Source organism: Genypterus blacodes, unplaced genomic scaffold (assembly GCF_046128005.1).
Source record: "Genypterus blacodes isolate CSIRO-AG114 ecotype Tasmania unplaced genomic scaffold, CSIRO-AGI_Gbla_v1 ptg000030l_1, whole genome shotgun sequence".
NCBI lineage: Eukaryota > Metazoa > Chordata > Actinopteri > Ophidiiformes > Ophidiidae > Genypterus > Genypterus blacodes.
In genome coordinates this window covers 3,606,631-3,632,314 of record NW_027466843.1, presented here as the reverse complement: position 1 = coordinate 3,632,314, position 25,684 = coordinate 3,606,631, and the positions used below count along the sequence as shown (strand labels likewise).

General features: G+C 41.7%; 1 protein-coding gene across 4 annotated transcripts; it reads right to left on the bottom strand.

Moving 5' to 3' along the window:
- Positions 1-402: 402 nt before the first annotated feature.
- On the bottom strand, positions 403-25,654 carry LOC142994518 (testis-expressed protein 2-like). Of its 4 annotated transcripts, none has more exons than XM_076145204.1 (13): positions 25,552-25,654; positions 24,877-24,983; positions 11,907-13,461; positions 11,029-11,229; positions 10,475-10,805; positions 9,950-10,185; positions 9,533-9,691; positions 8,080-8,179; positions 4,202-4,328; positions 3,658-3,771; positions 3,232-3,441; positions 2,613-2,733; positions 403-2,444 (listed from the first exon to the last, which is right to left on the bottom strand). In XM_076145204.1, exons 3-13 carry the CDS (start codon positions 13,434-13,436, stop codon positions 2,295-2,297), a joined length of 3,279 nt encoding a protein of 1,092 aa, XP_076001319.1. In that variant the 5' UTR covers positions 13,437-13,461; positions 24,877-24,983; positions 25,552-25,654; the 3' UTR covers positions 403-2,294. The 4 variants fall into 4 exon arrangements, with proteins under 4 accessions (XP_076001319.1, XP_076001321.1, XP_076001318.1 ...); XM_076145206.1 differs by having other exon boundaries at positions 3,658-3,765; positions 25,478-25,650; XM_076145203.1 differs by having other exon boundaries at positions 25,478-25,649.
- Positions 25,655-25,684: the final 30 nt, after the last annotated feature.

The window sequence follows — 25,684 nt, the reverse complement described above, 5'->3', positions numbered from 1 at the left end:
TGGATGAACTCACCTCAATGAATAAGAGACGTAACGTTGCTGGGCAACAGTAAACATCCGGTTTAACGGAGAAGGAGAAGTGTTAATTGTTTTTGTCCTCAATTCAGTTTTATACATTTAAGTTTTTGCCTTAAGAGTTGAACAGGGTTCAGCCAAAACAATGTGGCGCTTTGGCTGGATACGACAACTAAAGTAGCATCGTCGTTATTTATATCAACAGCGCACTACAGGTGAACCTTGAAGCGCCCCCTAGTGGTAGACAAGATGACTGGCATTTTCTGCAATAGAAATCTAGTCGGGTTTCAAGATAAAGTTCACAAAAATCAAATCACAGTTTGCTTTTAATAATCATTCTGTGGACATTGTCCCTGTAAAATAATAGTGAAGAAAAAGCAAAAGGGCTTTAATTTTCAGATTTATTTTGCTCTATAAATAAGAGGCAGATACACAATCACTGAGTTTGGCCTTAAATTTACATGGAAAGTTTAAAAAGACACTGACATTTCACAGATACAAATCATGATATGATCTTCATACGTCCTCAAAAAGCCTACTTGATTCTATTTATTAAAAAAAAAAAAATTTACTGAAAGCACAGCCTTAACCCACATGTCGTCACTCAAAAACAAATGCTTAACAAAAAAAGTAAACACTTAAAAAGGGAGGGAGAATCACTCAGAAAATAAAAGTCCATTTGTGTTACAGTGCTTTAGTATCATGAGAGCAGAAAAGGAACACAAGATATAAATCCCTGTAAACAATGTTAATGCAGATATTATTGCATGTTTTCACACAATGTTATATAAATACAGGATGTGTACCGTAGTTCACACGGAGATCTGGCACTTAAGGCCTACTTAAGGGACTTTGGTTAAAGATTAGATACAGACTAAAATATTCTCAGCTAAGAAACCTGTTGGTAAGGGTGTACATTCTTGGCAATGGACCTTCTACTCTGTAGCGTGTACTGTAAATCCACCCGAGTGTTCTTAAACTACATTTTACTGTCTTTCAAGAAAATGGCAAATAGATTAACTTCAAATCTCTGATAAATATTAAAGTTGGTCATTTGAACTATCAACATTTTTCACTTCTAACAATATTCATAACCGACACGGATGCATACGTACAAACACCACCAGATACTCCATAAACGGCGACAAAACTGATTGAGCCACACATCTGCAAACGATATGTAGGATGAGATAGCGTTCATCACAAGAAAACTGACAAAAAAGAAACTTAGTTCACTTGTATTTGTGCAATACTTTGCATAACCCAGTCCAAATGTGACTGTGAAAACTGTTTTTATACACAAAAATAACCATACATACATTCAACGGACGTGTTAAGAGGCCTCATACGTCTCATTAGACATACATTTCCGTTATCTAGTATCTATACAAGATCATACTACAGCCTACATAGCATTTCACTCATTGCACTTATTGTGTTCACGTTTTTGTATTTACCGTGGGATTTACTGTATAAAGTGAGCGACACTTAAACAATATCATGTATGTCTGCGTTAAAGAAGCATCATCTTCCAGAGGCTGAATTTCTTTTTGTTGTTGCATTACCATAAAACATGGTTAAGGTCATCACTGGCATACAAAAAGGGCCGTTGGCAAACAAAGGAGCTTAGGGTGTAATCACAGCACAAGTGAATACTGTTTGTTAACACCTGACATACAACTACAATGTCCACTTGCAGGTTGGATGTTTGATATGGTATGTAATCATCAAGTACATGAGCTTTTCCATGACTCTTTTTGTGCATTCAAACAAAACTTCATCCTCAATAAAAACTCGTTCTACACGCACTTAACAAAATTCACACATCGAAACCCCACCAACGCAGTTTAACAACTGTCCACTCGCTTCTTCTTTTCTGGCCTCAGTAGGCAGTAAGGTATCTGGTGAATGCTTCCATACTAACGTGATCATTCGACATGATCCACATCTTTAACCCCTTATTAACTTATTCTACCTCTGGCTCTCTTTTCACATCTCAATTCCTATTCAATAGGTTCTTACTCTTATATAAATCCTTCACAGAGAAATCTCCTTTTCATCTAGCACAATAACACAGCAGCAAGCAGTTTGTCTTTAGTGTTTCATTGGTTAACTACATCTTCTTCCTGTAAAAATCATGTGGTGTCATCCGTGGCATGTGAGATACTCCTCTTTCAATGGGAATGTGTTTGTACTACAGTATTGTCCAACCTGTCCACTTTGGCTCCAGTTCTCATTTTGAGACTTCATTAGCTCGAGGAAATACTGTAAACAATTCTTTATGACTGGCTGGAGGTGCCCCTCTCCTGCTGGGGGGGCTCTGGGTCTGCTGTAGAGCCAGCTAAGAATCCACTGGCGGTGCGTGGGTCCATGGCTGAATGCATGATGGGCAGCCACACATCGTCCATGTTTGGCATTACAAGGATTTTCTAATAGACAGAATGAGGGGGAAGGGAGGGACAGAATGAGGGGGAAGGGAGGGGAAAGGTTTTAGAAACACTGATGTCAATTGACCTACAACCATTAAGGGCTGTGATGTCGCTACAGTTAATGAAAAACAAATCTTTTGTTAAATATTCTACAGTATCTTTCCAAACCTGAAATTCCTGATCCAGTTTTTTCTCGATCCAGTCTGTAACATGTGCTAGAGTGACCACTCTTTCTCCCAGTTTAGGCCGTGCCTTCAGTATCAGGTGAGGAGGAGTCCTAAATCCATACCTGCGACAGAAGAAGGTCAAACGAATGAGTGATTTACAGGCGTTAATGAGAATATGAGTCACCACCAGCAGAGGGCAGAAGTGCATTGGACAAATACATAACAGACTATGAGGAAGGAAGGAACCGCACACAAAACTCATTCCCTTAGCACGAAATATACTTAACTGTACAAAAACGAATGAATTTACTGCAAGTCTACTTCTCTCATTAAACATCTGCTGTAATTTCCTCATTAAAGCTTAAACATGTGTTATAAAGGTAACTCCAGTTGTTCTGAATGCATACATCCTTTCTTTTACTTTCCAACAGCAGTTCGAAAATGAAAGTCTGCGGCTTGTGACAGGAAAGATCTCATGAGCTTTTGCACGTGGCGCTGTGCAGAAATGTGCTGTGTTTGAGGAAGATGTAATAATTTGTTGTTGTGAAAGAATGTATTTGTGTGGCACTAGAGAACGGCACAGTTTCCACAACATAAAAGACACAACTGCCTTCACATACCATATCCTGTCAGTGGGTGGAGGAGGTATATTGACAGCCAGAGTTCCTTTGAGCTCCTGGACCTCCACTGTGAGCAGCAGGGGCGTGTTGGAAACCTCCTCCATCTTCTTCTTGATAAACTCCGTCTCTGTGGCTTTCTGGAAGTATTTGGACTTGGTGATCTTGTCCACAAAGCGCATTATCTTGCTGGGTTTGTGGCCTCCAACAAAACTGTGTTGATTATAAAAGGGAATTAGGGTTAACATCCAAATTAAGCCTAGTTGCTACCTGTACGTGGAATCTGATCTGATCTTTAAATAAATATGCTGTATCACAATGATTATACATTTGTAAAGCATGAGATTTTAAATCTGTGACCGAATTACAATCAAAACTCATATAAAGACTGTGCAAAAATGTTAAGAGAGAATTCAAGGTCATTCTCACCCTTCTGCTCCAGGTGAGTCATTTGAGAGCTCCGATGAGTCTTCCTCGTCTGATGATCCTGCACTGGACGACTCCTCATCACTGTCAGCCAAGCAGTAAGACCGTGGCCTGTGTCTGGAAACAAATATATCATCTTTGTGAAATAAAAAATAAACACGATTGAAGCGTTGGGAATTATTTTGAAACTTGACAACCCCCAAAAATACAGACATACAAGGACACGGATTAAAAGTTGAACATCAGAGATTAAAATGGAAACTCAAGCAGCACTCACCAAGGGCAGAAAGGCATCCAATTAAGATCCACATAAAGGCAAAATCCAGAGGGCAAAGAGGAAATAGGAGGGTAAGAAAGTAGGAGATCCAAAAGAAAGAAAAATGAGTGAGACAAAACCAGGCACCACACAAATTAACACCACGTTTGTGAGATAATAGAGGCCGATATAGTGTCGAGTGGTGAAGGAAGGCTTTTAAGTCCTACCAAAAACCACCATGGATCTCTTTTGGACAAATGTGTGGCTGGATGAGAGTTTTGGCGGTCTTACCCGTCTTTGCCAAACTCCCCTAAGCGAAGGCCCTCTCCCTCCTTGCCCAGGCGGATGAGGTTCATTTTGGTTTCCAGGGTCATCAGGAAGGAGCCGCTGTAAGAAATCTCCAGGTCAAACCACAGACCTGAAGGGCAAACAAAGAGAGAGCAAAAACTGGGGTTAATGGTGGTGTTAGCTGGAGGTAGAACCGGGCGTTGACAGATGTGGGGAATATGAGCGCTGGAAACGTAAAGGAACACATTCAAACTATCGCTAAAGACTGTGTCTATTGTATTGTATTGAGATCTCTCATCTTTGTTTCTGGGGGGATATAAATGGACACCCTCTGCGACAAAAATCTGATAATTATAGTTTTGAGTAAATGAGACATAAATGGGTAAGGAACTGCGTGAACATGGCTATGGGGTTCAAACACATGAAACCAAAGCCCGTTTCTCTGCCTGTAAAACCTTCCCCTCTTTCTGCCACTCCCTCGTTTCTCCACTTTTCAACTTCTTCCCACTGTTTTGCCCTTTCCGTGACACCCTTGATTTTTTCCGACTCTCCCCCGACTCTTTTCTTGATCCCTCTACTTAGGAGAGTGAGACATAGTGAAGGAACCGGTGAAGGAGGGGAAGAGAACGAGGGAGAGATCACAAGGCGCTTTGAACAGAGGAGAAACAGTTGGATGGTGTACAATCCTCCCTCTATCCCTCGTTTGATATCAGCAGGGGGGGGAGACTGGCTGCATAAACATGACTCTCCCCCTCCCTCTCCCTCTCCTTCCTCTTAATTTTTCTCTGCCAAAACCTGCTGTAATCTGGAATACACCAGCTCCACCAGAGCTTTCGCCCAAAGTCTGGCTTGCATGCGGCACATAAGTGTATTCACACAGGGGTTTTTCTTCAAACACCCCACCTCATCTTTTCACAATACACATATACACCATCACACACACACTCAGAGTCTAACCAGGAACTTAGGCAGAGTTTATCTTCCTTCTCTCACCACAAGAGGGCAATGGAGTATGACAGAAGATGAACACGATCAGGTGAAAGAAAGTGAACAACCATTGACAGATTCTTCTCTAACACACATTAGTATGCATGCTGTCTTATTAACGGCACCTCACGGGCAGCAACAGAACTCAACAGACACGCAAAGTCAAGGGCTTCAGGTGACAATTTGAGTAACATTCTTCTGAATGAACCACAAATCAATTCCAATGTTATACGTGGCCCAGGAATATAAATGAACAGTGGCTGAAAAAGGTTTTGATGTGGGAAAGAGGACACCATGTGCAGACAGACAGATGGATGTGTGGCTGACTGAGAGTGGACGACCGCTGCTTTAGCCAAGCTAAATGTAGGAGTAACGGGGAGCAAAAGAGCGTGAGTGTGTGTGAGTGACAGCTAGTAAGAGAAATGGAGAGTGAGAGAGAGAGATTGATGATGAACAACAATGACATGATGTATAAAAAGAAGCTGGAATTAAAGGTTGGAAAGAAGTAACGGTGTGAGCCGACAGAAAGAGAGTGAGTATGCTGGGTCTCCTGAACCCAGTGTGCCTTCTTTCATCAGCCAGAAACAGGTTTATTATCTGCCATGCTGCCAGATAATAAACCTGTTTCTGGCTGGGTCAGGGTTTACGCAGGGCACGGAGTTTCCTTCTAGTATGAAGAGAGGTGAGAGGGTCTCATGTCCTAGCAGCTGGATTTGGACACCGTTTCCTTAATTGGGGTGAAGATGCATGGTGGGAAGTCAGAGTAGTGTATGTCACAAACACTAAAAGACACATCTGGACTTCGTGGGGATGCGTGAGCGTGACAACACACGCGAAGCAGAGCATAAGCGAATACAAACAACACACATGGACACAAACGATGAAAGCATGCGAGTGCTTGTGGACACACACGGTTATGCAGCCAGGGAGGTTCATCGATCCGTTGCACTCAGCATGCTTGTTCCAGGAAGAAGGAGGGAGGGCAGAACTTGAGATGCCAAGAGGATACAGCCGAGTATCTAACAACAACACACGGACTCGAGTGCAGATTTCAAATGGAAAAATAGACAGATCATAGCCACTACATCACAGTGTATGCTGGGTAAAGTTAGATGTCTTCTGTTAGCTTTAAAAAAAATGAATAATGGGTACAGGCTGTATTTTCTGTTTCGAGGACTCATTATTGGGAAACGGTTCAATATCACTTCATATCTGAGAAATATGTACAAATGTGAGGCACTTTGCTTATTTGGCTTGACAGTAAGTAATCTGGATCAATTCAGTCAAATCTGTTGCAAAAGAAAAATCAAAACATTTGGCAATAGCACTTTCCCCAACGAGGGAGTTATTAAAGCTGACAGCTCAGCAACAACACCAACAAAATGGTGCTGGAAGCTGAGTGTATTTGGAGCGGCTATAGAGGTGTTTTTGCCTGGAACTGTTCCAAGAAAATCTGTTGCCGTCTCAGTTGGAGATGCAATCAATTTATATTCTCATTACAGGGTTATGGGAGAAAGCATTAGTGACTCACAGTACAGAGGAGAAAATGAGATCTAGAGACTGGAGAGTGAGGAAGTATGACACAAAAGCAGAAGCTAAAATGAAAGAGAATGTAGGGGGAAGAGAAAACTAGGAAGGGAATAAGACTTTGCTCAGATGTGAGAAAACTGACTTTGGGTGAGTGAATGCAAGGAAAAACTGGAAATGTAAAGCAAGGAAGTACATGTGAATGGAAACCTCAATGTTCTGAATGATCATGGGAAGAATAACCTCTTCTGTTTTGATCAGCACTTAAGAGAAAATATGAAAACAGTTGTGCAATTGCAGCAGGGAAGTCTATGAACCCTCACAAAGCCTGACCTCACATACTTTAGTTAAGCCTCAGTTTATCAGCTCCACAGATAACCATATGACCTGCTAAAGTGCTTAGGACCTAACTATCGTATACTGCTAAGCCATAACGCTCGCATTAACAAAGCTTTCGTGGGTGAATTGCTTCCCAACTATGGTAAAGGATAGAAATCACAGAAATATTGATTAAGGAAAGCAGATCTGTAGGGAGTCAGGATTTTAAATTCACTCCTCCTCTCTGTTCAACTCTGCTGCTACAGGAAACATTAGATAGGGGTTTGTGCTGCTGGAGGAGCTTTTCTTCTTCTAGCCTTGATTGTAATCAACACTATGTTCAATTGTTCAAGCAGAGTGCGCTTGCTTTTATGGCCGGGCTGAAGTATCACAACATTATGTAACCCAATCCCTTGCTGCTATTGTGTGTAATTTACAAAGAATCTTTTGCATCTCTGGTATTTCCAATCAGATGTGACTCTGTGTATAACGATGTCTTACCACAACTTCCTGTTTCTGTGCAAGATTAGTCCATAATGCTCTCATAAACCGCACCGTTCACTAAGTGTTCTTATGATCAGGTTTCTAATTAGTTATTAGCACTTATGTCATAGTTATCCATCAGTTCAGTTTGTTGTCGATGAGTGTTAGGGTGAGTCAGATTGAGCCAGAGGATATCCTCTGGCTCAAGATCTAAAGATATTCAGCCAATTTGACATATTATACCATTCTTATACCGCAATTTTGTATAAAGACTATTATTAAGATAGAAATTATTTTTTCTGTCACAGAAGTTAAGTTAGGATTTTAAATTTCAAATAGCAAACAAATCCACCCCAATTCTCACTTTCAATTACGCCTCTTTCACATACAGCCACGAGAAACCCTTGCCCTGAGTAATATATACTGTGAAACATGTTTCCTTTTACCTCATGTAGAGATATTACCAAGTGGTATGTGAAGGGTACTGCACAATATTTTTTTTAGAACATCTTAAATGTTGCAGCTGAGCCTTACATGGCCAAATACACGTTTGTTTTGTCTCTTGCCTTGATAGTCAATGGAAGGTTTTGACGCCCCGATGATTCTGGGAGTGGCCACGCCCATGTCCAGTTCGGTGAGGGTGAGCTCATTCATGAAGTAAGGCAACTGGGAAAAGACGCATGCATACTGGTGAAATGACAAAAATCACTGAAACATTGAAAAAATGTATTAGACTCAATATATAATAAATCAATAGTAATATAATAGAAGTTTCAAAGTCAGGTTTGTGAAGCCTAACATCGCATACAATGTCTCAAAGGGCTTTAAATGTCAATCTTGTGAACAACGCTGAATCATTTTCCACTACAATGCTGAGACTACAGTGGTTAAGGATCATGACTCAGCATTAGTATCTCCTACCAACTGGCCTGCTGTCTCCTTCTCCAATACGGACACTGACACTGACACTAGCCCAGACTGGATGAAAACTTACAAATAAAAAAGAAGCATACTGATGTTCTTGGTAGTTCCTTGTACCTTATTGGGGGTACAGTATGTAACAGGGTACTGCACTACACAATAGTAGGTTTCCTGATGAAGACGACTCATAAAGCAGCATAAAGTCATGTTTGGAGCCCCCTCGGGTGATTTATTGTTAATTGCATCCATTCAGTGTTTCTCTTGTCTCTTGACAGTGTTGTGTGTGTGCCTATGAATAGAGACACACAGACACACCCAAGCTGTCTCGTACGACAAACTCCAGTGGAAACTATTAGAGGACGGAGCTCTGTGAAAAAAACATGTTTGGGACAAAAACAAAAGTGAAACCCAGGGAAACAATGACTGAATGGATGCAGTAATCCAGATGCAGAAAAGCTGCCATGCTGTGTTGCTATTATTAGATGTATTTAGGTCATATTTGTAGATGTGCTGTTGTCATTTTCATCACTATTGGCTGTCAGTGTAATGTTAAGGGACGTGTGTGTGTGTGTGTCTGTGAACAACGAGTTCTAGTTCTGGGGCATACAAGGGGGATCTGGGCAGAGTAAACTAAGCTCGCCATTAGACTGGATTACGTTTTACATTTAATACAGTAGTCAACAGTCATTTCATAATTATGAATCACGACATTAACAACTGTCATCGACCTATTGTTTTGTAGAGTGTGTGCTAAAGTAGGAGTTTCTCTAAAATGCCATACTTCCATACTGTTTGAAGTAGTCACTGCTGTGTAGTAGTCACACAGCAGTGTCACTCCAACGTCTCTATGCTGCCAGTGTGAAAGGGGTGTGACAGCATGCAGGCAAGAAACCAGTGGCAGGAATAACCACCATATTTTGGATAATTTCATTTTACTATTATTATTATTATTATTATTATTATTATTATTATTATTATTATAGGACTACTATATTTTGGACATTTGCAATGTGACAACTGTACGTTCAGAAAATGTGATGTCAATGCTTACATTGCACACAGTTCAGGCCTGTAAGAAGCTTTTAGGGGTCCACTCACCCGTATCTTGCTGAGCTTCATCTGAATTTTCTTGGAGATCATTTCAGCCCAGTAAGGCTCGCTCAGGAAGTCCCAGAAGACCCGACCGACAGCCGCATTTACCCAGGCAACAGGATCCTCCTCCTCCCCCTTGGGATGCACCTCAGTAGTACTGTGCAGCTGAAGGACAGAAGACTCCCAGGTCAAACACAGGTAAGACACAGTATGAATCTAATGTCTTATGTACAGGATTCTAAACCATTGGACATAACAGGTTACCTTTACTCTACAGCACAATTTGTTATTCTGACCGACTGATTACTTACGTTTGAAATTACAGTTCTGTTTAACAGGCGTTAAGTGATATGGCCAATTTGCCATGCAGTTATCCACTGAAAACTTTGTTAGTGTCGTTAATTAATGGCAATGGTATGTTACCTTCTTGTCGGCCCCAGGACTGCTCTGAGGACTCTGGACAACTGGGCTGGCAGCTGTGGAGCTTACCACCTCTTCTGGCACTAAAGTGGCCATGAAGACACTGTAATCCAGGTGTGGCTTGCATTTGACACTGCCTGCTGTTGTTAAGGAGGCTGTGGAATCCCTCGACTTTAGCTGAGGTGCCAGCGCCTCATCCAGACTGCCACGACTGCTGCTGCGGCTGTGACAGCTCAGGGCTGTGGACCAAGGGAACGCCAGGGAAGACAGAGCAATGAAATGTTGGTCACAGTCTTCACCGTTTGTAAACTAGTAAAATCTGAGATCAAAGGGTGGCATTTCACTTGGTTTACAGTAATGTGTCAATATATTCTTATGAAATAAATAATAAACACTGATACAGTGTCTTCTACACTTGCAGTGGCCTGAGTGTATGCGACTCATGTTGTTTTATTGATTAGCTAGACACCGAGTCCGCAATTAGGACACCAAAGATGTAACATTTGCAATTTGTCACACATTACTTACTTGTCGCAACACCAGTAGCTTTCTTCACATCCGTGTTGGGCTTGGAGGCCAATAAAATCCTCTGAAACCACTCCTCCTTTTCCCTCCCAGTCCTCCCAAACAGATACAGGGTCAGGTCTCTACTGGAGGACGAGGGTCCTCGCTCCTGTGCTCCTCCTGCGCTCTCCCCTCTGTCTTTTGTGACTGTGGTCAAGGTGGAGCTGTCACTGGCCTCTAGCCGGTCGCCCTCGGCTTTGGACAGAAAGTCATCCTGTTTGGCAAGTTCGATGCAAATGGGGTATTTTTTGTTCCATACACGCTTCCTGGCCAGGCTCTGAGGCGCAAGATACACCTGGGGGATTTGGAAAGACAGTCAAGAGTCTTATACATTACCGTTTCTAACATTTCCCCGATTTCACCACCATTTCATAACTGTTAAGCAAAGACCTCATCTAGAACCTGAAAGAAGGTATAGATGATATTAAACCAAAGAAATTACAAATAAATTAAGATTACATTATGACCAATTCAAAAACCTGATAAAAGGCAAATGTGAATACAACCACACACAGTACCTTGCTGTTGGTGATGTCATAAATCTTCTGACTGATGTATTTCACATCAGGTTTGGGTTCATTGTGTGTGGCTCGGCGGGTGATGTTATGGTTGGGTTTGGACAGACGAATGGTGGAGCCCTCCAACCGGACGTAGATAGAGGTCGTCAGCGTGGCATGGTACGTCTCTGGGTCATAATTCACTATCTCGTTCATCCAGCCCTGGAAAGAAGACGGCTATATATCAAGATCAGTCTTTCTAACATCTATCATGTTTATACTCATTCTGTGAGGGTACCTTCCAAATTGAAACAATCAACTGTTTCATTACACCTGCTCGCCTTTGCTGTTGTTACCAAAGTGAGACATTTTGAAATGTGGCCTTGACCTGATGGATGAATAGAAAACAGGCTACGGTTGCCTCGTGGGGCCCAAACTCTAAATTTAAAATAAAAATAACGTAACCTTCTTTGATGTGATATGTCGATGTGTTTATTCGTTGAATTGGCAACATCAATATATTGTTCGTATTTTGGATGTATATTTTTGATGCATGTACTGTGATTACCACAAAAGCAAAGTAAGTGTGTATACATGGAATTAGTAGGATTACTTTGTTTGACAAACATACAATTTAGGTATGTTCAGAATAGATTTATATTTAACTAAACAGACATTAAGTGGCATTAATCAACATATGTGATTGATGTTTGGAAAATGTAATGTAGTGACCCACAGCGATGGGCACAAAAAGCATCGACTGTGTCATGAAATGGTACTGAAAGAATTTTCTCTTTCATCAGGATTAAAAATCTTCAAAATTAAATGTCTGATCAGACAACTTAAAATTAACACAGTGAGAATGATAAATGAGAACAGAAAAATAAAAAATCACTGACCTTAAAGAGATGTGGTTCCTTAATGTCCAATTTCCTCAGGTTCCCATAGTGTCTGGAACGTCTAAACTCAGAGGGCTTTGGTCCTGTCAGCCACACCACAGCAATGGCTAAAAGGAACCCCAATGCAATCCCAAGCAACATCCCTCCAATGTAACTGGGCAAGGGTAATACAAAATACATATAGACCACTGCAGTTAGGATCAGGAGAGTATAGTGTGGAACACTAGGTGCAGACTCAATACTTTCTGATTCATCTTCACTGCATGGTTCAGTACTGCCACTTAGTGGCACTTTAGTTTGACTATCGGTCCCAGTGTCATCGGTTCTATCACCTCCATCACCATCTGTCTCAGTACAAGCATCAAAGTCCTCACTGTACAGAATGCAAAAGTCCTCATCCTCTTGTTTTGCGAGAGCAGACATGGAACATTTCTCTAGTGACATGGAAACTGAAGATAATTTGTTGGGGCCTTTAATGTCATCAGAGGGGGGTAAAGGTGCTTCAGCCACAGCAGATGCCTCACTGTTGGGACTGAGAGCCTCCAAGTCATCTCCTTCTTCTTCCTCCTTGATGCAGTAACTGTTGTTGTTGCTTTCCAGGGGCCCATTGATGGAAGACAAGCTGGATAGTTCTGAGGCACTGGAGGAGAGGGCCTTAGGTCGGTAAATGCTACTACCACTCTTTTCATCCATGATCTTACTCAGCAGCTGCAATGGTTCAGAGATGACCTCAGAGAAACGACGCTTGGTGTCTTCAATTCGTGCTTCAACTTCTAAGACCTTGAAGAAGCTTCGGCTATCTGGAGAGGTTAATGGCGAGGATGGGGCAGTTTTAGAGTCACCGCCCGATGATAATGCAGCAATCGACATGCGAGACTGTGTGAATTGCTTGAAGAGTTGCAGGTTAAGGCGAGATTCTGGAAGACGGTAGGGTGAGGAGGAAGAGGATTCCTGTGAGGCATCTGATGACAGGGATTTGACAAGTGTCTTCATCAGATGTCTGTGCCGAGTTGAAGTAGGGGCAGCAGAAGAGCCGCCTTCACGAGCCTCAGGGTCAGAAGAGAAAGATTTCACCAAACTGAGGAAGGGTTTCTCACTGGAAGGAAAGCTAGAAGATTTAGTAGGAGAGGACTTGGAGCCTTTTTGCTCAGCAAGAAGCAATGAAGAACTATGTGTTGGAGAACTGTCAGTCTGGGGTGAATATTCAGGAACTGGAGAAAGTCTTGATGATTCAGGAACGACAGCAGCAGTGGCTGCAGATTCCACCGGCGCCCCTTCAAACATCTCCTCACTTGCCTCGATGGCTGTCACAACATTTGAGTCATCCTGAGAGGGTGGGATTGTGGACAGAGTTGTCATGTATATCCTTTCTTCCTCCTCCTCCTCTTCCTCCTTCCCAAGAGCTGAGAAGTGGATAGTGATGTTCTCCTTCGACAGCGGCCGTACGACAAGGAGTTTGGGGGCCATTGCAGGTGGCCGCGGTTGCGTGGAGGGAGCTCTCTCTGCATGGCTAGAATGCCGGCTGGTCATTGCAGTGGTCCCACTGAGTCACAGCCTGCAGAGGAGAACAAGGATTCAAGGTTTTTAAATCAGAAAGAAACATTGACAGACATCTCCTACAAAGGTGTGGTGGTAAAGTAGAGCGAATAAGATATCAAACAGAATACAACACGTAGTTATATGTTTTCATGGTGCAGTAAATGTCATAAATGGGGAGGTAGATTAGACCACCATTACTTATTAACTACTAACAAAACATAAGAGACGGTTCTCAAACTGCGTGGTGTGGGGCCATATCTGACCCACTTTGTAAACTGAATTTACTCATATTTTTTCTCTACTGGATTCCTGTCATTTTCAGCAACAGTTTATGTATAATTTTGATTAACTTAACTTATAACAAGCATAGCAAGCACAAGAGTCTCCTATGAAGCTATCTCCTATGAATTACACTAATACTCAATCCACATAAAAGACAGGCCTTGTGACTGTCACATGCTTTTATCTCTTTATTACTCTTCTGCATATACTGAAATTATTATATTGATATACACTGGTGTATCAGATGCTCTTATGGCAAATGTCCAGTTGCATGCGTCCTGCCAAAATCAAGATAATGAACTGGGATAAACTGCTGTGATGATGTAACCTTGCATATTGCTATGCAACAGTGACAGTGAGTGACCAGCAGCTAGGCTGATTGCCGGATTTACAATTTATATAAAGATGTGTGTGAGTGTGTGTACACCTAAGCTACCCAGCAACCTAGTGTGCAACTGAACAGTATCCTTAGAATCATAATGACACCAAATTAACAAACTTTCCTACACAAGGAAGGTGCCTCTTCTCCCATTAATGCATCAATGTCTTTGAAACTAAAATATCATTCACTTAATCCATCTTCCTGCACAGATGTTCGAGTACACCTGCTTAACAGGAAGCCTGAAACTGTTTTTGTCGAATCTAGAATTAATGTCTGCCTTCGTGAATGTGTTTAAACTTCATCGACCAAATTTTTATCACATGATGGAAAGGCACATCTGGCAGCATCTACTCTCGTCGTCTCTGTGAGACATCAGTTGAGACCGACAGCAGAATTACAGTAATATGTTGTAGACGGACTTTTGGCAATGGTTTCCTTGTGTCTTTCATTGACAACAGAGGTGGGATGAGGTTATGGCTGGCTCACACCAATACAGCTCCAACTTGGCCACTCATTGTCACAAGGGTCACGAGTGAGCTTGTTACCCAGCTAGGCAGTCCGCCAGCCACCTCTGTCTCCAGCTAGACAGGCCTTGGTCTGCATCAGCACAATGAGACCATTGTAGCAGTGGATCACAAGTTGGAGTGACACATTACATATTAAGATACAAGGCAACACAGCACATTAGGAAAGAGGAGAAAGTGTGGAAGTTCAAGTATATGTGGGCTGGTTCTTCAAGTTCCCAATACTAAATAAGTTTGTCCATGCAAGTGTGAACTGAATATGTGCACAGTCACACTTGTATCCCCAGAGCCAATCAACAGCCAAACAATGGGACAGTGCAAAATGAAGTCTTGCAATTGATGCTGATGCTTATTACAGAATCAGCCCAGCCTCATTAACCCTTGTGGATTGCACTCATTCAGAGTCATAATCATAGCTCACTCCTTCTGTATCAAACACAGTAATGATCACAAAGCTATTACACACTCTGCAGACATCTATAGAGTTGAATCAGACACGCCCAGTTAGACAGCAAACACAAAAAGCATATAGATTTAGTTTCTTTGGTGTAGTCAGACAAAAGCACATGTTAGGAACAATAGAAGTAACTGAAAAATGTTGAATAAAGTGAGTTGTGAGGGCAAAGTAAAACTGGAGAACCTTCATTATGAAGAGCAGGATGTGGACTCGTATTCTCACTTGACTTCCCAACTGTGATGCTGCAACTAATTAGATGCCTTAGGGAGCAGATTGACCTAACCTGCTGACCCAACGTCGTCTCAGCAAGGCTTTTCAAGAACCAGACCATGACCACTATTTTCCCATCAATAAACACTGCAAAACTGGAGTTGATTTCAATGAAATAGGACAGTGTGGAACAGAACTCCTTCCTTCCTTAAATACTGAAGCTGTTGTCCCACCTGGAGTCTGCACTAGAGTTCACACTTGAGTTGTACCTGTAGTGGCAGTCCTTATTGTTTCCTCTTCACCGTAAATGTACTACTGTTACGTACACAACGAGACAAAAGTAACTTCTCTCAAATGTTTAATTAGAAAAACACAATATTACGCTGCGCTTACGACACAGTGTCTGGAGCTAAAGCTACATAAGTAAACAATAGTGATGTCATCAAAACTAACAAAATTACAATATTGATGTCACCAAAACAAGTTTCAACACTGACATCATCGATAAAGTTAAACAACAATGATATCACAACTCTACACCACAGAATTATGTATTCTAGACCCAATATGAATCTTATAAGCTCAGATGAAATCATCAGCACTAGTGTTAGGTTGCTTTCAACTAAATTATAACCAATTTACTAATACTGACTTAGAATTTAAGAGGTTATCCAACATTGTAGGTTGTAGGTATAAAACGCCAGTAGAACTGTTTAACAGTGTTTCCTGTGTTTCCTATGCAGCTCGCTAACCGCCCAGTATTACCCTGGTATTTCTGCAAGTCATTCTGCCTCTGCCTCAACATCACATGCCAGTCCCCTTCACTTCATCTCAAATGTCATACACCACTGTTTCAGAGGACACTGAAAGGATGCTCATTCCAACAAGACAAACAACAAGGCCGAGAGGGGGAAAGATCCTTGCTAACATACATCACACGTTTCCCACTGCTGCGTCATGAAATCCAAGACAACTGTCAGTTACCTCGGTTGCCTAGTAAGGGATTCACTGTAATCCCACTTTAGAGCCTGCTGTTTATTTACAGTAGTAATGGCTTTCCTTGTGCTTACACTGACAGTGTGCCTAATGACTTGCAAAGTGTCTCACAACCCAGTGCTCACTTTCATGCTACTGCCAACACGGCACGTACCGCTCAACAGCTTCACAGCCAATGACAATTGCGGACATCTAACAGGTGTATTTGGATTTCCTCCCACATTGCTTAGGGGTTGCTGTTAAAATGAAAACGTTAAGGTTTGAAAGTCAACTGATTTATAGCATTGACATGAACAATTGTGACTTTTGTCTGTATTAAAATGAATGAGGAGCGTTATAAAAAAGTGTAAACCAGCAGTGTGAATGTTTTGCCATTCTTTTTCCCTGTCTGGGATCGTTTAAAGGTTATTCATGTATCTTAAACTGATCATTTTAAAAATACAAAAATGGAGAGCAATAATCTTACACAATGCAACCCTGCTTGCCAATCCGCTGTTAAATCCAAGCGTGTAGGGGCACATGTCTGAAAGACCACATGACTGAGAGGACAGAGTAGATTGGATGATGAATTTCTTTCACTTACACTCTCTGATTCCAGTTTCTAGCTAGAACAAAAACAGCAGCAGTCCAACAGAAGTGAAACTCCTCTGAAGAATGCAGAAAAACTGGTGAGACAGGCGGAGACAGAAATGTTGAGCGGTAAGATTATTACGGGAATCGGCTACCAGCCTTCCTCTGCAAAGTACAGCACAGAAACAAAACAAACCAAATACGGCGCTGACAAAATGTGGTTATGTTACAGCTTCTAGAAGATCAGTGTACCATCTCTGTTTTACACAGCTAAAATGTTACAGGCATTATATTTTGCTCAGGCTTTTGTCATGACCTCATGCCGCTTTGTGCGGTTTGTTGATTTTCTTCCTTTAATGTTTTGAATGGGTCTCACAGCACTTGGGCTCAAACAAATAAACCAACCCTTTTGCATAATTTAAAATATAAATGACAAGATAGTCAGCTGTTTCTAAAGGGATTACATATAACAAACACAACAGTTTTGTCCCATGCTATGTCAGGGCAAATCAGTTCCTTCAAACTGGGACAGCAGATAAGGCACAAACAATGCCAAGGGCAGACAATCAAATATCTGGAGCCACCCACACACACAGCCTTAGATCTCAACAAACTGTCCTGAAAGCAAACTTTCTGTTCCAAACACTCGCCTAAGATTAGAAATGTGTGCGAGCATGTGCACTTATAATAAGAAAAATAAAGAATAAATCCTTAGGATAATTGTGGTCTTCCTGTGTGTGTGTGTGTGTGTGTGTGTGTGTGTGTGTGTGTGTGTGTGTGTGTGTGTGTGTGTGTGTGTGTGTGTGTGTGTGTGTGTGTGTGTGTGTGTGTGTGTGTGTGTGTGTGTGTGTGTGTGTGTGTGTGTGTGTGTGTGTGTGTGTGTGTGTGTGAGCCCTCTTGCTGGCGACCGCTCCTCGATGTAAACAGCCTCTTGCCCAATTAATGCTGGGATAGGCTGCTGTTACCCCGGGACGTTGAACAGGACAAAAGCCCCAGTGTTCGTACATAAGACGAAATGAGGAAACAACAGGCCGGCCGGTAAACACGTCCAAGAATACTTTCTGCCAGGGGAGGCATGAAAACACCAGCAGTATGGCTGCAGAACGGCCACGAGGTCGCCGACCAGATAGCCCAGTCAAAGACGAGGATTTGGCAGGGGATCAAGATTATTTACTAATGAAAAGGAGGCAAAGAAGAAGGACCACGAGATGGAACATTCCTCACAAAGAGCCTGAATTGCCAAGATTTGAACATTCTTGCCATGAATGTTCTAGCATGGAGAATACTGGGGCTCAATATCATCGCTGTTTCTAGTAATCACTTGCAATATCTTGTCAATCAGAGAGCCATAGTTGTGTTTTAAGAGATTTCATTGCTTTCGATGTAAACGAAAGCTCAGTCTTTCCTCCCCAATGATGGGTTTTTTCGGGAAAACATCATACTTAGAATAAAGACCAAACATGACCTGAAGAAGAGAAATGTTCCGCTCCGTCATATCCTTGAAGAAGACTCTTAACGGCCTTTCTTAAAGAGATATAAGATATTTGTTTATTCTTCTTTTCACTGATGTCACATCCTTATGTCGAGTTTGTTTTGTAACTTGACTTGGATGAGACGACGCTTCTCTGATTATCAGGACGGTTGGATTGCTCAACTATTGGCAGCGATAGTTCAGTTGTTATGAGTCACAGCAGTGAGATAGTGTAGGACTGGTTCATGGAAAACATGTGACCCACCAAGATTAGGTCACTGCACCAGCACAACGTACCGTGTTCAAGTGTGTGTATATGTGACAACCCTACAGAAAAAAAGTAGACTGTGTCCTAAACATACATAGAGAAAAAACACACTAGACAAACACATAACAGTACAGTAGTCTTTCATAGTGCAGTGTTTTATAGCTTTAAAAAAAAAAAGGACTAAAATACTGACATACACAGAGATGAAAGGACATGAAAAGGCCAAAACAACAGACTGCTTTGATTATACGGAATCAAAGAGGCTTTGTGTTTCAGAATGGGGTCATATTCTGTGGGTTCGGCCTGTTTCTAACCATGTTAGCTCACTGATCCTGACGATGTTCATGTTAAATAATGTACTGCTCACTTAGCTGCTTAACTCACCAACAAGCCCTCATTATATTTGAATGAAGTCCTTGGCTACGGCAGTGACAAAACGGTGTCACAGCTCAAGCTTCGTCTCCTTTAGTTACAGACACAGCCTGAACACAGACGCTCTCAGGGGACACATGTTCGAAACAGTATATGTATATATCTTTTTTTCGATTACAAATCAAATAATTAGCTTTGTTTTTAACTGTGTGATAAACATGGGGATCTGCTCGTCATGTGTGCTACATTTGCTATTAGGTAATAAGACACTGGGTCAAGAAACAGATGAGAGTTCACTGTTGTTATTGAACACAAGAGGCCATCCATGTAATCCTGCTTCTGCACGCAGGCTATTAAGGCAAACCAGAGGCCTTTTGATCAGGCCTTGGGTTAACACTGGTTGGTTTGACTGTACTGGGATAATTACTTCAAACTGTATGATATTTAACCTGAAAAAGTAAAAGGTGACACAAAGCAAACAACAAATTAGTTTATTTTGTCTATTGGCATAGTAATGCGATAATTGAAAACTATTCAAAAAGTAATGTTAAAGCATTTGAAGGCCTTTTGGTAACAAAAGCTTAATCTCAGAGTTGGCAACATCTGGTAGATATCACAGAAGGTCTGGGCTATCTTCCTGCTTTCTGTCCAAAGACTCCTTAAATAATACAAAAGACTTGGCTTAAGTTCTACAAACACAGGATTGAAGAGACACACAGGCAGCATGGACGTCTACAAAGAAACACAACTACTTAAGGCAGCATTTATGTGACTGTGCCACAGTAGATTGACCTGTAAAAGTTGTTCCTCAAATCAGTCAAGCGAAGCCAAACCCTAGATTATTATCTGAAAACTCTTTATTTTCAGATAATTTGGAACCACCAGCGAGAAATAAGTAGACTTTGTTTAAACCCACTGCATGCTGTGTCTGTTGTACTTTTTGACAGTCACATCATCCAGCTAGATTGGAACAACCGGGCTTAAAGTGACTCCACTACACTTCACAGACTAACTTCTGACACTAACTGATCTTTTGCATTTGTGTTGAATGCATGGGTGTGTGTGTGTGTGTGTGTGTGTATATGTGTATTTATGTAAGCAACTGCGCCTAGTTAAGCATTTCATTTCAGACATCTAAGACCGAGTCCTTTCCCACATCAGGTTTCCAAAGCCTGATTTGCATGCATGTTTACATTCGGGGTGTCACTCGAATCGATCACACTGAATATTTTAGAAATCGATTAATCTACTGATTATTTCAATTATTAATCAAGACCTATGTACACGCATAGTGAATTGCAACTTGTGGTTCAAAACTACTTTATTAGGATCAAAAGGTAATATAATAAAGTAGGTGGCTGGACTTAAATGAGAAGTTGGCTGTTTAGCCCGGCAGCCGGCGCTTATAGAAAGCTCTGAATGAACGTCATAAGCACCATTATCACATTGTAATCCGTATTAATCAACCTTGGTGTAATCCCAATAACAGAACCTGAGATAATGCTATGGTAAAATGTTTTACTCAGTGATGTAAACAATCCAATCTGCTCTAAATAAGCCTCTATCTTGCCTTTAGCCAATTATGTAACACAAGAGATGTTTATTAAGTAAACTACTATAATCCAATTCATTCCATCCAGGTACAAGGCCTAATCCACAATTTTGCAGTGTAGACAGAAATCCCAGTACAGTGTGTTGTGTATGTAAACATGTTAAATGACAGGAAGCTGGAGATTAACACGTTCTACAAAACAACCACAATTCCCATTTAGCAATACTTATGTACTGAGCGCAAACAAACACAGCCAAAGTGAAATGTTAGCGAGACATTGGAATGCTGTAATCTTACATCTTTTGTAAAAATCCAATGGACAAAGCACTGTGAAGACAATAGACTACATTGTATTCTACTGTAAGAGCAACTCATGAAAGCCTGAAATGGTCGGAGTTATATGATTGTATTTCAAGCTAAACTGTAAATCATTGTGGAGGACTGCTTGAATTTCTAAAGGAGAGGCTATAATCTAATACAAGACAGTTGCACTGCTCCTCAGAACTCAAATTAAAACAACAGATGAATCCTGTGATGCCAAGGCGTCTCTATTTCTGCTCTCAGCTAAAACTCGGCCTGTGAAGCTGCTGTAGCTCAGTTTCAAGTGAGAAACAGTAACTCAAGTCATATTTATAGAAGCGCTATATTTATTCGTCTTCCCACCACCTCTCTTCTGTCTCTTTCCTCTCTAAACAAGTGATTATTATGAAGGTGGTGGCAAGATGAATGCTACTGTCGGCAAACAATGCAGACAGTAGCTGTAACAGGCCTTTAATAGCTGGCTGGCTGGCAGCCTGACACATTCTCCTGATGTCTCGGTAATGGTCATTATTCCAGTGGAGGGGCTGGCAGAGGGAGCAGGCACCTGTCTGCAGGATAACTGATACTTTCTGGCACCTGAACGAACTAGAAGGAAGCTGAGAGAAAGTAATGCATAGCTCCAAAACAAAAGGCTTACGAGTGCCTTCAAGCTCGTCCCTTCATCCTGCGCCTCTTTTACAGACGTGGCCCATGACGGTCATGTCAGCATACAGTAGATTTGGCGATTAAGCTATTTACCAGTAAAGGAGGAATATGTTAGCTTTATATTTGTGCCACACCGGCTCGTGTTTAACTGACAAGACAACAGCTCCTACAAAGAGACTGACACAAATCCACAGACACACCTCAATGTGGAATTCAGGACAAATCACAAGTCCTTCAAATCTGTGGAGATTGATCTAATAAACATTATGGTTTTGTAATGCCTTCCCCAGCACATACTCACATGACAAGGCTCAATGCCTTTGCATCGCTTAAACTACTGCCTTCTGCTTTATGGACAAATGTATCATCCATTCTGTCATAATGTCAACAAACAATGAACTCATTTCTCTGTAAGTTAGAACGTAATAACTTGAACCAGAGGTCATGAAGCAAGGCATTGATCAGCCCTCATAACTAAACAAAAACATGATGACAGGGGAACTTGGTTCATATGGATTTTCTCTGTGTCAACAGCAGACAAAATGGCTGACGTGTTAAAAAGCAAAAGGACAGAGGACAAACTGAGCAGGAGTTCCTTATCTTGTACAGTATGTCCAGATCAGAGGCTAAAGGGGATCGCTGTGCAACACTAACATGACATTGCCAGTACTTGAAACTCTGATACACTTTCCAAAGCACACAAACTGAACAATTCCATGTAGTAAATTGACATCACAGTGGTCTACTGTGAAGAACAAGAAAACAAGCTGCTGCGAGGAAGAAGGTCATTTAGATAACCAGCCTTCAATTCTTCACCCTGATTACTGCTACATGGCTTTTCCTGCACGACTTCAGGGTCATTGGGGCTCATCACTTCAGTTGTATAAAACACAGCGTGACCTGGTGAGAGCTTGGAAGGCTGTGAAGTGAGTCAGGGCTGTGAACAGGTGTGCAGTCAACAGGGGTGTCGGCCGGTTCTTACTAAGAGCTTGATAAGCAGCAAATGTTCCCTGGATATAAAAAGCTCCTGGTAAGACTTGAAAAGAGATGAAACATAAACGTAAATATCTTGTTGAACGATGACCAAAAAGGGAAACGAGGAGTCAGTGAACCACTATGAGATCTTGGGCATTGTAACCGACCATCATGTGAGATCGACTCACATTTCAACTGCTGGGGGTTTCATGACGTCATTTAACCAACCGCACATTTATTTTTAACAAAGCACCGCTGACAGGAAATGAAGATTTCATCCTCCAAAATGATTTCGACACGCCAACAGCTGTGAGGAGGGGTGGGGGAGAGAGAGAGAGTCAGAGAGAGAGATCCCTCTTCACCACACCGGCTGCTCGAACCCCCCATGAGTTCCTCACAGGTGTGTTACAGCCCTGGATTCGCTTCTCACGTGTGTGTTATAAACTGTCAGCATGCATTTCTCCCTTTCGCATCACGTAAACATGATTCGGCTTGAAAACATCAGATCAGCCAATCCACCTTTCCACCATTCACATAAGTATATCAGCACCATGCCAGGCTTGAGCACCGCTCTTGAGTTTAACAAAACAATTCCAGGACCTTGTGGATCTCCAATGTATTTGATATTTGGAAATATTTTGATAGAACAATTTTATCCTTTAATTGGACATATATTTCTCTCACATTAACTTTCTAGTTATATTAGAATTGTGGATTGGTACAGCACATGAGTGCTCCTCCAATACGACCATTTACAAAGGAAAGAAGAAAATAAGATTTAAAACTTTCACCACATGGCAAGGACGCACTTCTACTTCTACTCAGGTACTAAGAAACGCCTCCAAAAAGGCTTGGTCTGAATTATTTAACGTTTTAACCACATTTTATTTTGTTCTTATGCTACAACTATTTCAAATGCCGTATTACCGTAATAAATCCAAGTGCAGTTATTCCTAATGAAGTCCATTTCATTTACGGCCCTGGCCCACAGCTCAATGTCACTGTGGGGAAGACACACTAGATAAGATCCAATAAAATGATTCACGCGTCATGCAAACCTGAACATTGCACCACATCTTAATGTTGATCATTAACTTGCCAGCATCGTCACATTTACCAAAAGCAGAGAGGTGATACTGCAAAGTTACAGGAGCTACAGGAGCTACGCCATTACTAAGACTACAGCCAAGACTCTGGCACTGGTCGTGTAAAAAGGTTTGTGAGGAGGAGTGGAGAAATAAGTAGAATCCAAAATAAGCGACTGGTGTAGTCACAACATACTTCTTGAGAGGATTAGATCCTGTAGATTATTTTCACAACGCAACGCAAGAAAGTCACTGCAGTGGAAAAAGCCCTTCCATCAGTGGAAACAAGTTCAACATGAGGAATCAGTGATGTTGAAGGCAGTGGATAGAAATGGAGAGCCAGATGGAGAGGAAGCTATGGGCTAAAGCACAGTCTGGCATGGAGCACTGGGCTATGGCCTGCAGGTCACTTCACAGAAAATAACAGATTTTGTAATCAATAAATCATCATTACACGACTTCAGCTTCAAGGATATCATGACTATTTAAAGGACAAAGAGAACATCCCAGTGGTAGAATGTGCATGCTACAGAGTGTGACCGCCATAAATCATAATATTGTAGGTTTGTCCCTATAATACCAATGTGGCAGGATGAAAATCACTTGGGCAAGGTAGTAAAGAACTATAACAGGTGCTATGTTACGTCCCCAAAAACTAAACCTCTACTCCAGGGTTCAAATCGGGTGGAGGAAGGGATCATGGACCGCAACCTGGTACAGCAAGTATTTCAACATTTAATTCTACCTCGAGGTCAATTTATGCAGAGAACCAGTTTAACTCCTCACTGCTGTTGACTTTACATTTCCCATTTCAGGAGGAAGACTTGAATGCTGAGTGTCTTCTCTCGCAAAGGGTGTGGAGCTCAGCATGGCTTTGGCCAGTCAGCCACGGGAAAACCAAGCATAAGCATTCACTGTTGAGCCAGATAATGGCTGAAAACGCTTTGCTTCTGTCCGTCGTCTTTCATGCAGTAGAAGAGTCAAACATTTAGAGACAAGTTTCACTTGTAATGTGATTACTAAGAAATTTGGCAAACTTGTAATTTGCAGTTTTGACACTCATATGAGAATTACGTGATGTAATCTCCAGTACGTCCTCAGATATGGAACATGATGCGATATGGACGAGTGTATCAATAACTTCTCCTTGAGTATCTGGGTACAGATGTTGATTTGATGGATCTCTATCCTGATGTTCCCTCACCTGAGCTATATTTGTCCCTTCCTCCTCAGGCTCTCTAGGCTTTGTCCTCACAGAGGTCAGGCATAGCTCAGAGAAACAGATCAATAATGAGTTCAAATTTACTGGCAAAGTGCTTACCTTGTATCCACAGTGCCATTCAATACTGCCTGAGACTTGCATCTGCCTTTGGCAATGTATTAGCCTATCGAGTCAGGTTTCACATGATCACAGTCCTCAGGGAGATTCTGAAAACACAGGCATGCACAATTATGAGTCTAAAAACGATAAACACAAACATGTACTTTGAAAAGGTAGCAGCTGGTGTGAGGCACAGTGCTGATCGGTGGTCGTCTTGTCTATTTGTGTAGTATGACACCGTTAAACAAGTGGAAACACAATAAAAAATCAATGAAACTAGTAACATATGGTTGTTGATGGAGCTCGTTAGGCGGACTAATGAGTGTGCTAACTTAACTCTCGCCCTGTCACGCTGTGCTAGCCTAAGTTAAACCAGTGAAACCAGCCTGTCCTATGATGCAATAAGCTAATAACAACGTTCACAGAAAATAATACTGTGCTTTTTGCTTTCATTTAACCGAATTTGACTTTATTTTACCTAGACAAACGACGAGCGACAAGACAGAGAGAGTTAGACCGCGATTGTCTTCACATATTCGTGCTTCACTCGAAAAACTCGCATATGCTGGTCTGGTTCAAACAGAGACAAACGGTAGCTTACGGTGCCCGGGGGACTTCATCTCTGCCTGGATACACCGAGCAGCTTTCACGGTCCTAAATGAGGCGGTTTGTTACCATAAGGTGCCGTACAGCGCCGTTGTGTTATCAGTTCCACGTCCTAAGTTGTTTCAGTTCAGCCTCCCTCGCTCAGCCTGTTGACAACTAACTGAACTCAGTTCCTTAAAGAAAAAAAAGCTGGAGAAAGACA